This window comes from Macrobrachium rosenbergii, chromosome 51 (assembly GCF_040412425.1).
Source record: "Macrobrachium rosenbergii isolate ZJJX-2024 chromosome 51, ASM4041242v1, whole genome shotgun sequence".
Classification (NCBI taxonomy): domain Eukaryota; kingdom Metazoa; phylum Arthropoda; class Malacostraca; order Decapoda; family Palaemonidae; genus Macrobrachium; species Macrobrachium rosenbergii.
This window is the reverse complement of record NC_089791.1, coordinates 6305856-6321263: the sequence shown is the minus strand read 5'-3', so window position 1 is coordinate 6321263 and position 15408 is coordinate 6305856. Positions and strand designations below refer to the sequence as shown.

Here is a 15408-nt window from a genome sequence, read left to right as displayed (position 1 = left end):
TATATATATATATGTATATATATATATATATATATATATACATATATATGTATATATACATATATATACAGTATATATATATATATATATATATATATATATATATATATATATATATATATATATATATATATATATATATATATATATATATATATATATATATATATATATGTATATGTATATACAGTATTACAGTATATATATACATATACATATATATATATATATATATATATATATATATATATATATATATATATATATATATATATATATATATATATATATATATATATATATATATATATATATATATATATATATATGTACATATAAATACATACATACATACATAAAATTTCGGACTCACACACAGAAGGAATTGCTAATGTCCTGACTGGACTCTCGATGGAAGTAAGAAATTTATTTCTGTGAAAAAAGTTCTCATGTGCTAATTTATACACACAACTATATATATTGTCACAGGCGCAGCCATGGTGGTTGAGGGATGGCTCAAAGCTATGCCTTTTCGAAATGTCAACTGACCATGCGGGGTCACACTCCAATGATCAGAATGAAAAAATGCTTCAGTGAATTAACCCAACTCAATATCAATTAAAGAAGGATGCAAGGTAAACTTAGGGTGTCCACTTAAAACATATAATTCACTAAAGATATCAGAAGATAAAATATATACAGGAGCTATCAATAGAGCTGTGTGGAACTATCAACATTTACTGTACTAAACGACAATCAACAAACAAGAGTGCCACACTACTGCAAGCCTGACTAGGCTCACACATTTCGTAGAAGGGAGATAGGATCGTTAGATAGTACAAGATGGGGCATTGCAGGCAAGGCGATTATTAACACTGGGAAACCAGGAAAATCTTGTCTGGATATGGCACATGCAGTTTGCAAGGAGATGGCACCATTGATCTACAGGTGATTTCACACAACAGGTTACTCGCAACACAGATCTGCAATGCAGGTGATGTTGTAACATATGAAGGAATTACAGATGAAAGTTAGATTGGAACACTTAGGCAAAATTAAATGGCAGGCAACAAAACAACGAACTTTTAACACTGCAGTCGAAGCAAAAGTAAGGTTAACACTGGTACTCCAGTTACTTATAAAACAAGTACACCACAGTCAAAATCACGAGAAATCTCTGAGTGAGAATTCAAAATGGGATGGATATGAGAACAGGGGACAGGTGGGAAATTCAAGTAAAAGGCAAAAGTGGTGAGGATGGGCAAACAACTTCCAATCACTTTACCTTGGTCCATGGATAAGACCTGGGTAGATTAGAGCCAGTTCTCTTAGTGCTAGTTCTCTTAGCAGGGATAACCATGGAAGCAGTGTCGTGTACAATTCCCCACCATAGAGGAATCAGATGAGAAGTAGAAGGGCACTTCGGGATCACAGATTCATCAGCACTCATGGTTTAAGGCGGTTTGGTAGGGACCACCTTCAGAGTGACAGCATCACAAAGATGTTTAGTGGGGACATGATCAGAGTCCCTGTTCAGCAGGATACGCGACAGGGAGACATCGTAAAGTACACTGGCAAAGGTTGTCCCATTGCAGCCAGTATTTATACCACATCGGCGTCAATGGTGGTTGTGTTTTGACAGTTCCTTCTTAATGAGGTCATCTATTGTCCTCTTCTCAGGGCATGCTGATAATCTCGGCAGGTACCTGGAAAGGGCGTTGAGAGCCAGCCAGTAAAAGGATCGAGGGATAGAGATAACAATAGTGAGATGATTAGATGTGAGAGGCAAGGTTATGAGGGCGGAGATGCAGGTGCGGGATAGGTCAAAGAAGGGACCTGCAGGTACCGGTTGCAGGTAACAAGGCAGGGAGAATTTTCCTTCGAATAGATCTCAGGTAAATTGACTGGGGACTGGTTAACAATATGTGGGGGATGTGAAGTCTCAAAAGGATTTTCTTTAATTTGTGAGAAAGGGTACTAACTTCCCTTTGGGGGGTGATTATCAGATTTGGCAAGGTGCCTATTAATTACTTGGGGAACGTCTGCCCATTTGACATCTGGGTGGCCATAAGGGATAATGGAGTGGCGAGGGAGAAACATCAGTTAACTTCACACAAACATTTTGTAGTCCTTTAACATTTAATTTGATTTGTATCTCAATATTAATAAGGAAAAAGTATAAAACAAACGGTCAAAAGGACATGTGTAACACCTCCCCAACAAACGAAGACGTTACACTCCCCTTTTGGGCGTGGACGTCTAGAAGCTTTTTATGGATTGATAAACATAATTCACTCTCGTCTAATATACCTTGAATATGTCTTAAACTAAAATCATATCTGTGTGCAAAGGTCACTCTAGACAATTCAACATGCAGGCAATAAACTGTGACTTATAGTAAATACAAAATCATGAATGAACATGATCAAAATTAGTATTAAGATTTCATTTCCACTTCTTAACTTTAATGCAGACTTGCCTTTTAAACATTACATCTTAGCTAGGTGAACCATAACATACAATTCCATTCAGAAATGATACATGGACTGTGGTTGATTTGATCAGACAACCTTTGTCTGAAAAAAATTCTTGTGCTAACCCATACTCAAGACATTGTAACTGATAACAGTGCAAAAGGAGATAAAGCAAAGAAGAGCAATGGTAAACAAACAGGAGGAAAATTATAAGTCACAAAATTTAACTAGTAGAGAGTAACTTGATTGCCGTCTCTGGAAACAGGCTTTAAGGACTGGTAAAATGTGAAAACCTGACTTGTCAGGTAACTTTGATCATAAGAGACCATACAGGATTCTCAGTAATAGCAGTAGTAGGGCCAGGGCATCTGGCATTTTTGGCACTGCATAGCACTCAAGCAGAGCGAGTATTGTAACACAAAGTTAGAGGTGGACTACTAAGAGTCATAAAATTAGTGTTACTGTAGCAACAGAAGAAGTTACACAATTTCAGTGTTCAAGAAAGGTAATGATTTACATTCCGTAAAGAGCTAGAAAAAGGGAGTGACTTGGCATCTGACTCTGGCTTACAATGTCAAATTACTTAGACAAAATGGAGTACTGTGCTTGGCTGGCACCAGTGCAATGAGAACTCGGTGGCTCTCCTAGGCTACTTGGGCGTCCTACGCCGTTGTTTCTTCTTCTTGTGTCCTACTTTGAAGTGATGGTATGAGTGCCTAGCCAGAGTCAGAGAAGCCAAATCCAAAGGTGTTGAAGTGCTATGTACTCCTGCTGCTGCGACAATGGGAGCAGTGACAGCTCTAGCAAGTTCCATCAGTTGCTGTCACAGTTCCTTGAGTTTTTCAGCCAGCATGGTTATATGTGAGCTTTCCATCAGAATATCTTGCTCTGCAGATTTGGAAAAAGAGGAAGAAGGTTTGGTGGCCATTTGAGGCTCACAGGTAACGAGGACCGGATTGCAACCTCCTGTAGGGAAGTCTATGTGGTGCTCTGGTTCTGATATGAAAACAGGACCCAGCACAGGAATCAAATCTTAATTTGGCACTGGCACTGTCATCTCGGCAGGGCCATGTGTAGAGTTCAAAGTGGGATGTGGCTCGACATCCAGGACTGATGGAGCATGGCACTGGCAGGGAGTTTGCATCAGCTTTGGGATCTCCCGGAGGGAGATCATTGTTGTTTGCTGGCACAGGCAATAGGGCAGGGCCAGACATTGGAGGTTGCATCGTGAAGGGCCCAGCCTCTGAGTTGGATGGACATTTAACCACAGGTACTAAGGCAGGGCCAGTCACAGGGTTGGTGCTTGGTACAGACTCAGATATCACGACTGATGAAAACTGGTACCGTTCAAGCTGTTCAAGTGGTATGGGCATCGTTTTGGAGACATGGTTTTCAGGGACGGGGTCAGCGACACCTACATGAGCAAAGCTAGTTCCCTCAAGTTATGAGGTATCCTCTCAATGGGGATAGTGGTGTAGTGTTCGGACTCGAGCCCGTAAGGGACCGTTTTCCCAAATCAGGTGGGAATCAGTAGAGGGTGCCACGGCAATGGCAGGCATCTGGGAGAGTGTGCCTCTGGATGGCACTATCATGTCACTGATTTCAAGAGGAGAGGGTTCCTCTTTGGTTATGTGAAGTGTTGGCAAATGACGCCAAGATGGATCTGCAGGTTGCGAGTTTGCGGGGCCACCAAGGCTGGAAGTAAGAAAGGAGGGCCCAGTCAGCTCTTCAGGTTGCAAGGCTTGGGGGCTGCCAGGGTGTGGGATAGGAGGAGAGATAGGAAGGGGGACAGGTTCTAGGGGGAACTGCTGTCGGGTACATGGATCATATTCAAAAGTTCTGTGATGAATGCAGGGCCATTTGGGACTTGTAAAAGAGTCTTCTGTTAGGCATGCATAGAGGAAGGATTTCTCCTCTGGTTCTGTGAGCACTACTGTCATGTATCGTAGAGGGACCTGCAAGTCTCTCTACTGTAGGAAATCCTGACCTGACAGCAGGGGTTGTCTGGTAGCGAGCTTCTTGGTTACTCCAAACCGATGTTTTCTTGTTTTCAGAGGGTCGCCCTAAGTGACAGTAAGGCGGGCAGTTGGGAGATCCAACGAGTGACCATTTAACCAACAGGTAGAAATACATTCGTCCTCCCGAATAGAGGCTAAGGCACCTGACTTCTCAGTATGAGACTGACTTCCAACCCCATATTGACAAAGTTAGTGAGCACACTGGCTGGTCCTGGGCCATTAATGGGGGCTACAGTCACATTGTCCAACCCTGTCCATTTGGTGGACTCATGTGTACTGACCACTGTCAGAACCATTGCAATATTTACAAATGTCCTCACTATAGTCCCTGTTGAAACCCGACCCAGTCGGGGTAACATTAGGACATTGTTGGGCACTGGAAGCAGCAGAGGTGCTCTGGGCTGAAGTAGTCTTGCTAGAAATGCTTAGATTAGGTTCATGGTTCTTTTCAGGCTTGGTTTGGGCAATGATTAGCTTTGTCTGGCCTTCTTGCACAGATGACAGAGGAAATGTTTCTGAGGAAGTCCATTTCTTGGCTGGGTTGTAGATGATGTATACCCTGGAAGACTAAGTTTTCTGTGTAAGGAGCTTAGTTGTGAGTGATGAGTCTCCCACTTGTTGGCCAGTCGGCAGCACTCAGCAATGGTTGCAGTGCATCACCCGCGTAGATAGGCAGCAAGGGAACTGGGGACATAATAGAAAAAGTCCTCCTGCCTTATACTTTCAGTGACAGCATTGTATGTTTTGGCCAAGAGGGATCCCATCGATTGGTTGAAATTCTTATCCTTATGGTAGATCCAGTCCATCCAGGTTTGTCTGGCATTCTTTGGTAGGCTGTGTCAGCTCTGTCTCCACTTCTCAGGGGTAATTTTGTAAGCCTTGGTGATTGCTCACCTTACAACTGTGAGTTCTCCTTGCTCCTCAGCGGGCAAGGACCAAAGAGCGATAGACCCTTACCTTTGTATATGCCTATTCAAAAGAAGTGCCATTTAGTTTGGGTTAGGCTTGTAACTTTTAAAGACCTGTTCAATATGGTCTTGCTAGGTCTCTTGCTCTTCGTCCAACCAGGCTTGGATAAGACTGTTCACCCCTTTCAACATGGGGGGAACAGTGGACGTGGGATTTTCGGCTCTGAACTGAGCTGTGGCCAGTTCATGAGTTCGCTGGGCTTCTCTCTCTCTGCCCTTTCTTGGTCCTCCATGTCTTTTCTCTCCTGCTGGGCCCTAGCTACCTGAGCATCAACCCAGGCAGTGAGGGAGTCTCTGTGGAGGTTTCTTTCCAGTCCGAGTACCTGGAAATCCCACTTGATGGCATTGGTCTGGGCAGATGTAGCGTTCCGAGGAACAAAGAGGGGAGCGCCAACAAAGGTGACACTCATAGGTAAGGTTCTGAAGAATGTAAAGTGAGGAGGGCCACCAATAAGATGGCACTCGTAGTGGTAAATGCATTTCTCAGCTGTCCAACAGACAGACAGAATGGCACCTAAGTGTGGTACTCTCAGAGTAAGAAGTTCGGTATGAGGCACTCACTGGCACTCAACAGGTTACAGTCAGGGGAAGTCAGGCAACAGCCTACGTCAGAGGTTTGATTTACTCGATCGAGTGCAGTGGCACCAAAAGGTGTGTAAGGTTTGTCTCGCAAGAAGCAGGTGTGTTATCCGAACACTTTGGCACTCACAGTGTGAAAACAATTCCTGCAGGATGCAAATAGCAGGTTCAACAGAGCTTCAGGTGGCACCCAAAGGTGCGTAATGGGTTCTCGAAAGAACATAGGGGTGTTCCTAAGAATGGAGGTGGTACTTCTCCAAAGTGTGTAATGATGTGGCACACTCAATGTGCGTAAGCAGATGTTCTCAAAACACTCAACAACAGGCACCCAAAGGTGCATAAGTGGTTCTTGAAAGAATGTGGGTGGCACTCGCAAGTACGTAGGCAGGTGGGTCCCGAGGGACATAACATAGTTCAAAAGAACAACTCAACAAAGTTCCGAGGAGTGGTTTCTCTAAACAGAAAACTCGCTGCAAAAGCACACTTTATCAGCATAAATGGGGAGTCTCACAAGACTCGGCAAGATACTTCACCCAGCATGTTTCAGGCTTTCAACAGTAATTGGGTAGCTGCCAGGGGTGTGCAGAAAGCACTCAGGTTGGCTAGTTATCTAATGCATTTGTACACAATTCAACCACTTTGGCTAGCGTAAAGCAATAGTTCGTAGATGTTCAAGGTATATGCACAAATCAAAAGACAAACATAAAATCACACTGTTCTTGCAAAAGGAGAGGTTATAGCTTTTAGTCTTGCAAAATCAGTAAATAATTCCCAGGAGCATGTAATAATACCAAAAAATGAGCGTCCCCATCATTGGACTACTAGCGAGCTAAAATGAAAGGAAAATTAGAAAGCTTTCACTTGAGATTAGAGCGAACTGTGAAAGTTACAGTCTATCCAGTCAAACGATAGACTGTAAGACCTCAGATTCTACTATGAATACTGTAATACTTGTTGTCATACTAACATTTACATTATCATGAAGTATTCTCTCTGCAACTCTTGAACTAAGCAATGATACCAATATCACGTATATGATAGACAAGATGAACTTATGACACGTTCACATAATAATTAAATTCTAAAGAGGTGGCTTGACTACTCTGACAAAATGCATGGGCGAGTAAGTTCTTGTAGTAAACACTTGGTGAGTGACTAGTTGCCGCAAGGGTTTGCCAGAAAGAATTTCTTAGCAAGAAGGTTATTGTATTTTAAATGGGAATGCACACTTTGCAGGTTGCTAAGTCATTAACACTTTATCACTGCACTTACTAAGCTCAGCCGAGACATGCAGTCTCGTAAATAACACTGCACTCACACTCAGTAAAGCTACAGTTAAGTGGTTTTTAACAACTCGATCTCAAGGCTACAGAGTGAATGGTGAGCAACCTCTTGTGAGGCACAAATTTCAAACACTCGTGAATCACACATCAAAAAACATGAAATACTAAAATAAAAATACTTACTTGTTGTGTGCTGTAGTCAATGGATGCCAAACATAGGTTTTGCCATAGAGGTGTGTGGAACAATAAGGGAAACAGATTAGCCAGTTGTAACTGTCCTGCTAGTTAGCTGAGTTGTAAGGGGTCATGAATTTCAATTAAAAATTGATATTGCCACTTGCTCCAGAGTTTTAAGGATCCTGGCAAGGTTGCCATTCTAATCTATGCCTTTTGGAAATGTCAACTGACCATGCGGGGCCACACTCCAGTTATCAGAAAGAAAAAATGCTTTAGTGAAATTAACCCAACTCAATATCAATTAAAGAAAGGATACAAGGTAAACGTAGGGTATCCACTTGAAACATATAATTCACGAAAGGTATCAGATAAAACATATACAGGAGCTATCAATAGAGCTGTGTGGCACTATCAACATTTACTGTACTAAATGACAGTCAACAAACAAGAGTGCCACACTACTGCAAGCTATGTATCTATGCCTGACTAGGCTCACACATTTCGTAGAAGGGAGATAGGATTGTTAGATAGTACAAGTTGGGGTACTGCAGGCAAGGTGATTGTTAACACTAGGAAACCAGGAAAATCTTGAACAGATGTGGCACTTACGGTTTGCAAGGAGATGGCACCACTGATGCACAGTGATTTCACACAACAGGTTTCTCGCAACATGGATCTCCAATGCAGGTGATGTTGTAACATACGAGGGAATTACGAGTGAAAGTTAGATTGGAACACTTAGGCAAAATTAAATGGCAGGCAACAAAACACTGATCTTTAACACCAAACTTTTAACACTACCATCAAAGCAAAAATAAGGCTAACACTGGGATTCCAATTATTTATAAAACAAGTACATCACAGTTAAAAATCATGAGAAATCTTTGAGGCAGAATTCAAAAGGGGATGGCTATGAGAACAGGAGAACGGGTGGGAAATTCAAGTAAAAGACAAAAATGGTGTGGCCGGACAAACAGCTTCCACTCACTTTACCTTGGTCCGTGGACAAGACTTGGGTAGATTAGAGCCAGTTCTCTTAGCAGGAATAACCATGGAAGCGTTGTGTACAGTTCCCTACCACAGAGGAATCAGATGAGAAATAGAAGGGCACTTCGGGATCACAGATTCATCAACGCTCAGGGTCCAAGGTGGTTTGGTAAGGACCACCTTCAGAGTGACAGCATCACAGAGACATCCAGCAGAGCCTTCATCAGAGTCCCTATCCAGCAGGATACATGACAGGGAGACGTCATAGAGTACATTAGCAAAGGTTGTCCGTCACAGCCAGTATTTATACTGCATCAGCATCAACTGTGTGTTTGGACAGTTCCTTTTTAATGAGGTTATTTATTGTCCACTTCTCAGGGCACGCTGATAATCTCGGCAGTGCCTGGAAAGGGCATTGAGAACCAGCCAGTAAAAGGTTCGAGGGATAGAGACAAAAATATTGAGATGATTAGACATGAGAGGTAAGGTTATGAAGGGGGAGATGCAGGTGTGGTACAGGTCAAGGAGTTGACCCACAGGCAGTGGTTGCAGGTGGCAAGGCGGGGAGGATTTTCCCTCGAATACATCTTAGGTAAATTGACTGGGGACTGATTAACAATATGTGGAGTATGTGAAGTCTCAAAGGGATTTTCTTTAATGTGTGAGAAAGGGTACTAACTCCCCCTTGGGGGATGATTATCAGATTTGGCAACGTGCCTTTTAATTACTTGGGGAACATCTGCCTATTTGACATCTGGGTGGCCATAAGGGATAATGGAGTGGTGAGGGAGAAACATCAGTTAACTTCACACAGGCATTTTGTAGTTCTTTTATATTTAATTTGATTTGTATCTCAATATTAATATTGAAAAAGCATAAAACAAACGGTCAAAAGGACGTTTGTAATATATATATATATATATATATATATATATATATATATATATATATATATATATATATATATATATATATTATATTATAAACCATGAGGAGATTGAACTAGCAGAGTGCAAAATCTTTCGCCTTTACTGTAATACATTTTCAGGCAACTACGGGAGATGGAACGAAAGATCACAAAGAACTCTCGGTTTTAGAAACAACAAATAAGATTAAATGAGTATTTAGTCATTCTGAGACATACGAAGGTCATTAATTCGGTGATATTCTTCAACTGGAGGACAGCTGTCAATGATTAACTCAGGTAATTCTTTAGGTGAAGAACAGCTGTCTATGATTAACTCGAGTAAGTGGATAAACCAATGCCAGGCAAAAGGTCTTAACAAGGATTACTGACGGTCCTTCGTTTCTTTTTTAAATCTTTTTCGAATGTCTCACGCAGATTGGGGTAAAGAGTTTAGAGACTGGGGCTTAAATTGATATTATTTCCCTTTCTTAGCCGTATTGATGCAGACTAGATAAGATTTCTGGAAACGGTATTTTTAAATCTTGCGATTTTTTTTTGACAGTTCTAACTGAATAATCGTTTGATTTTTTCCTCTGCAGCTGAAATCATGTGTTCCGAAGACTCCTGGCAGTGCTCAAGTGGGCAGTGCGTCCAACTCACCGACCGCTGTGACCTTGCTTTCGACTGTGCTGACAAATCAGATGAACAATATTGTGGTAAGGGTTTCTTTACATCTTTAAATGAATTTAGATAATGCATATGTACCTGCCTTTGTCTGTCCTTCCGGAAGATATCTGAACCTGTTAACAATGGACTGCAGTGGAATTTTGTGGATGCGCTGATCTATAGGCAAAGAAAAGTTGAAAAGATTTCTGGAGATACATCTGGATCCAGAGCTAGTTTTTTTTTTTTTATTTAACTGTAGGATTTCAGTAAAATAGTGTGGACTGTTGGGTTACTGACCAAGAAAAATTTGTTGGATAAATTTTGGGAGAGATCCTGAACGAGACGTTGTAAAATTTTCGTCAATTCAGGCGAGATGCGCATTTTCGAGATTTTCAAATTTTTTATTTTAGTTTCTTGAAAATTATAGTTAAATTTAAACTTAATCGAACTCCCTCCAGTCACTGGCTAAAGTTCCTCAGTGCGTGACGTTATAACCTAAATTTCATGATTCAATCTATTATGTTCATTTTATTATCCATCTCGTGTTTTTGTCGAAGGGACTGGATAGAAACTGATTAGTTATCGAGAAATACATTCCTGTCAATAAGAAATTTCGGCTTTTCTTAGATTAAAAGAAATAAATTTTTTTTTCTTGTGGTCAGGCCACTGCATCGCACTTGTGAAACTCCTTTTCAATTCAAATTTGAAAGTTGATAACATTGTATCAGTTGATCATTAATATTTTAACTAAATTTTGCTGTTAATGACAAAAATGGCTTGATTGTTTCCTATTCTCTTCGTCCAGAGTTAGATCTGAAATTGCGAAATCTAACAGTGCTATTTTGGCTTTAAATTGATAGTTTTGGCTAAAAAATAAAAAAAAAACATTTTAGCAAATACAGGACTGAGGTTTTGCCCTTATGTGAATTTTTTTTTTTAGAACATATCACCTCGAGTTGTTTCTCCTTGTTAAACAAACGTTTTTCTTCAAGGGTAAGGACCTCTGCCGCCCCATGAGACTTTCTAATAGTATTTAATAATTTATTTCCTTTGACGCCTGCCATGCTTGCTTTTATAGAAAATCCTTAGTTCTTATCAGCATCTTGACATCCCCTTGGAAACTTTTTAATCTTCCGGATTACGCAGGTGAGATAAACGCGAGGTTGTTCGTAACTCAAAAAATTTATTTTCTCATGCGCATGGTAATTCTTCTGCCTTTTTTCTACCAAAGATTGAATGAGTTTTAATAAGGTGAACAACATTTTCATAATTAGTAGTGCCATAAAGAACACCCTTTCCTTAAAACATTATATTTCCTAATAAAAGGAAAAACCTTTTTAGGGAGACCTTTGCCTTAAAAAGCGCCCGTAATTTAGTTTGTTAATTCCTGACAAGATTGATTAGTGACATCTTAATTATTAGGGGCTCCACCCCTTCCTTGTCGGATCAAAGAGCATCTAGTGAGGTAGTTGTTTGTTCTTTACTACTCTGCATGTAGGTGAAAGAAGCAGCCATGAATTGAAAAATCGGTTCATTCTTGAAAGGCAAGTTAATTAATATTGTTAATTAATAGCAAGTAATGACCTGGTTTATAATAATTACCTGACGTACACCCAGCCAACTCACCCCACGTATATTCGCATTCAGCTAAGTGGAAATAAGGCGCACTTTAATAAATGCATGCCCTAATAATATATTTGTCAGGCACATACAAAAATCAAAGCAATCAACAATTTTCTGAAACCCTGTGAAGTTTCATAATTCACAGCATCAATGTATTTTAATCGGCAGTTAATTCATTTCTTTTTCTGCAGATATTACGCTTGACTTTTTCCCCTCCCGTACTAATCAAATCGCCCACTCTCTCTGATCATTCCAATTAGATGAAAATGAATGCGGGGAAGGATTGCGCAGATGTCATACTGGTCAGTGCGTTCCCGAGTCCTTCTGGTGCGACCACATCAATGACTGCCCCGACAAATCAGATGAACTGCATTGCGGTGGTAAGTGCATTCACTCTGCACCAGATTGTTTATACACACACACACATACACACACATACACACACACACTCACACACACACATATATATATATATATATATTAGCCTATATGTAATATATACATATATATATATATATGTAAATGCAAGTTGTAAATGATCTTACCCTACCTAATGGAAAATAAGAAGTAAAAGCATTCTTCTGAATGTCTAAACTAAATGAAACGAAATATAATGAGGAAATAGATCGACTGCAAAAGCGTAATGTTTTCCAAAGATTACATCATCAAAATGTCTGTGTAAAGGAAATAAATTATTTTGCATCTTTATTTTTTGTATGAATATTGATTCCGTTAAATCATTATTGCTACCTGTACCAACTTTGTTTAGGGAACCATAACTGAAAATAGCCAGATATATATATATATATATATATATATATATATATATAATATATATATATATATATATATATAGATATATATATATATATATATATATATATATATATATATATATAATATATATATATATATATATATATATATATATATATATATATATATGTATATGATATCAGAGGGAAAAGTATTCCCAAATGTCTACGCCAAATAAAACGAAGCATAATGAGGACACAGATCAATTGCAAAAGCGTAACGTTTTCCAAAGATTACACCATCAAAATGCCTATGTAACAGGAATGAAAACTGTATGGCATATTTATTTTTGTATGAATACTGATTCCGATTAAATTATTATCGCTACGGTACCAACTTTGTGCCATAACACAACTGTTTACAGACCGTTCTATCATCTGCCTTTGAAATATTCTGATTTACACCGTGAACCTCTTTATTTAGATATCGAGATGGGCTTCTTCATGTTCCAAAAAATATTTAGTTCTAACTTTCGTTACATATGTATATTATATATATGTGTATATATATATATATATATATATATATGAATATATATATATATATATATATATATATATATATATATATATATATATATATATATATATATATATATATATATATATATAATGTATATGTAATGAAAGTTAGAACTATATTTTTTGGGAACATGAAGAAACCCATCTCGATATCTAAATAAAGAGGTTCACCGTGTAAATCAGTTATTTCAAAGGCAGATGCTGTGTCCTTATTATGCTTCGTTTTATTTAGTGTAGACATTTAGAGGAATACTTTTCCCTCTTATTTTCCATAAGGTCGGGTAAGATAATTTACAATTGACGTAACTTGTAAAAGCTCCACACGTTTTAAGCCGTTTAAAATGTGAATTGGAATACGCTGTATTTTGTTGATGACACAATTTTTTTAAGCTCTAGAAAAAAATATATTAATAAAATTATTTGTGCTGCTCTCTCTCTCTCTCTCTCTCTCTCTCTCTCTCTCTCTCTCTCTCTCTCTCTCTCTCGTGTCAGCGTCGACTGGCGTGGGCGGGAGTTTCAATCTGATTATGCAGTCTATGAATGACAAAAGTAACAGGTATTCAACGATCCACTGCTGCACAGAATTTGAGAGCTCACCCGTTCTAATGACGTTTGTTCGATCACCTCGTCTTTTCATGTTATCTTTTTCATGAGGACGCAAAAACTTTAGTCCACCAGCTGTGATTAAAAGCGACTATGTAATAAAATCTAATGGTTTCAGGTATAGGTGATGGCAGAACTAACTCTTGTTCAAAGAGATGAGGTGACTGATTGAGAAGTTGGTTCTTTTATGATCGGTTATTTTTCTTCTTTCTTTCCCTGACCTTATGTTTCTCCTCTTCATTTGTATGCATCTTAACCTCATTATTTTTCTCGCCCGAGGTAATCGTTCAACCTTAATTTTGGAGGTAGAGGTTAAAGTGTTCTTTTAACGTGAAATCTTACTGATAGCCAGAACGATGGTTAACGGGGGTCTGGAATGTGTGAAACCCAGACGATAGCTACCATACACCTCTGAGAGGTCTCTGATTATAATTATTATAATTATATTCAGAAAATGAACCCTATTCATATGGAACAAGCCCACAGACAGACGCCATTGGCTTGAAATTCAAGCCTCCAAAGAATACGGTGTTCATAGAAGTAAGAGGAGGTAAAGGTAAATATAGAAAGAAGAAATCTCGCTTATATATAAAAAAAATAATCAATCAATAAAGAGAAAAAAAATGTATTAAAATGCAAGGAGAAAAGTATTAGGGTAGTAATACATTGCATCTTCGCTTGAACTTTGGAAGTCCCAGTTGCACGACATCCTCAGGGAGACTGTTCCCCAGCCCAATAGCGTGGGCAATAAAAGACCTGTGGAATTGAAAAGATCTACAGCGAGGCACATTTACTGCTTACCGATGCTGCTGTTCAGCAAATCGGGTTGCTCTTGGCAGGAAAAGGGGACGAGGGATCAATTGAGAATGTGAAAGATCTCTGTTAAAATACAACTTATGAAAAATTGACAAACAAGAGACCAAATCATAAGTGCTAATATATGGAAACAGAAACCTACTACCACGAACCACTCTGTCTAAAAGAGGTAAATCTCTGGCAGAAGCAATCATCCATACCAGAGAACAGTACTCTAGTAAAGGAAGGACAAATAACCTAAAACAAGTTGCATTGATTTTATCTTTGTTGTAAATATATTAGGCCTTTCGTACAATACCTAACTTTCGTGCAACATGCTAATGCTTATCACTAGATGTTTCTCAAAAATAAGATGTGAGTCAAAAGTTACACCTAGAATTGTTAAACCTTCAGACTCATTCAGCAGAGTGCTATTGACTTGGAGTGAAGGATGAGGTGGAAAATCTGTACGAGATTTACTAATCAACAGTGTTTTCGTTATACTGGAGTTCAGCCTCATACCCCACCGACTGCACCATTCACTAATCCGCTCCTTGTCCCGACAGAGACTGAGGGCAGCTTCATTTCTCATAAGTGGAGACTTTACAACACCCACAAGTGTTGCATCGTCAGAATCCTGAACAATCTTGTTTTCCAGGCCAACAACCATATCGCTTGTGTGCACTGAAAATAACAGTCGACCAAGAACACTGCCCTGTGGAACTCCAGACACAATAAGTCTTGGTTCGCTAAAGATCACATCAACAGCAACTTGCTACTGCCTACCTGCAAAGATATGTTGATGTAAACTTAAAACATATCCACCCACTCCAAGATTCTGAAGTTTATAAGTAAGTGCACTAAAATCTATTTGAATTACTCAAAACCCTTATCAAGTTCTCTTGCAAATGGCATGTCAAATCTAAATGGCATCGCAGGTACATAATTGCTTCGGATATGCATATTGACTACCGGCAAACAATCCTTTAGA

At 39.2% G+C, this 15408-nt stretch overlaps 1 protein-coding gene across 1 annotated transcript in view; it reads left to right on the top strand.

The window, feature by feature from the left end:
- Positions 1 to 15408, top strand: part of LOC136833126 (G-protein coupled receptor GRL101-like) — a 692174-nt gene that overhangs the window by 381257 nt on the left and 295509 nt on the right. Inside the window, exons 6-7 of the mRNA XM_067094785.1 lie at positions 9993 to 10109; positions 11943 to 12062. Of these exons, the coding sequence (XP_066950886.1) occupies positions 10001 to 10109; positions 11943 to 12062 (229 nt within the window). The 5' untranslated portion in view covers positions 9993 to 10000. The remainder of the gene's footprint in view (positions 1 to 9992; positions 10110 to 11942; positions 12063 to 15408) is intronic.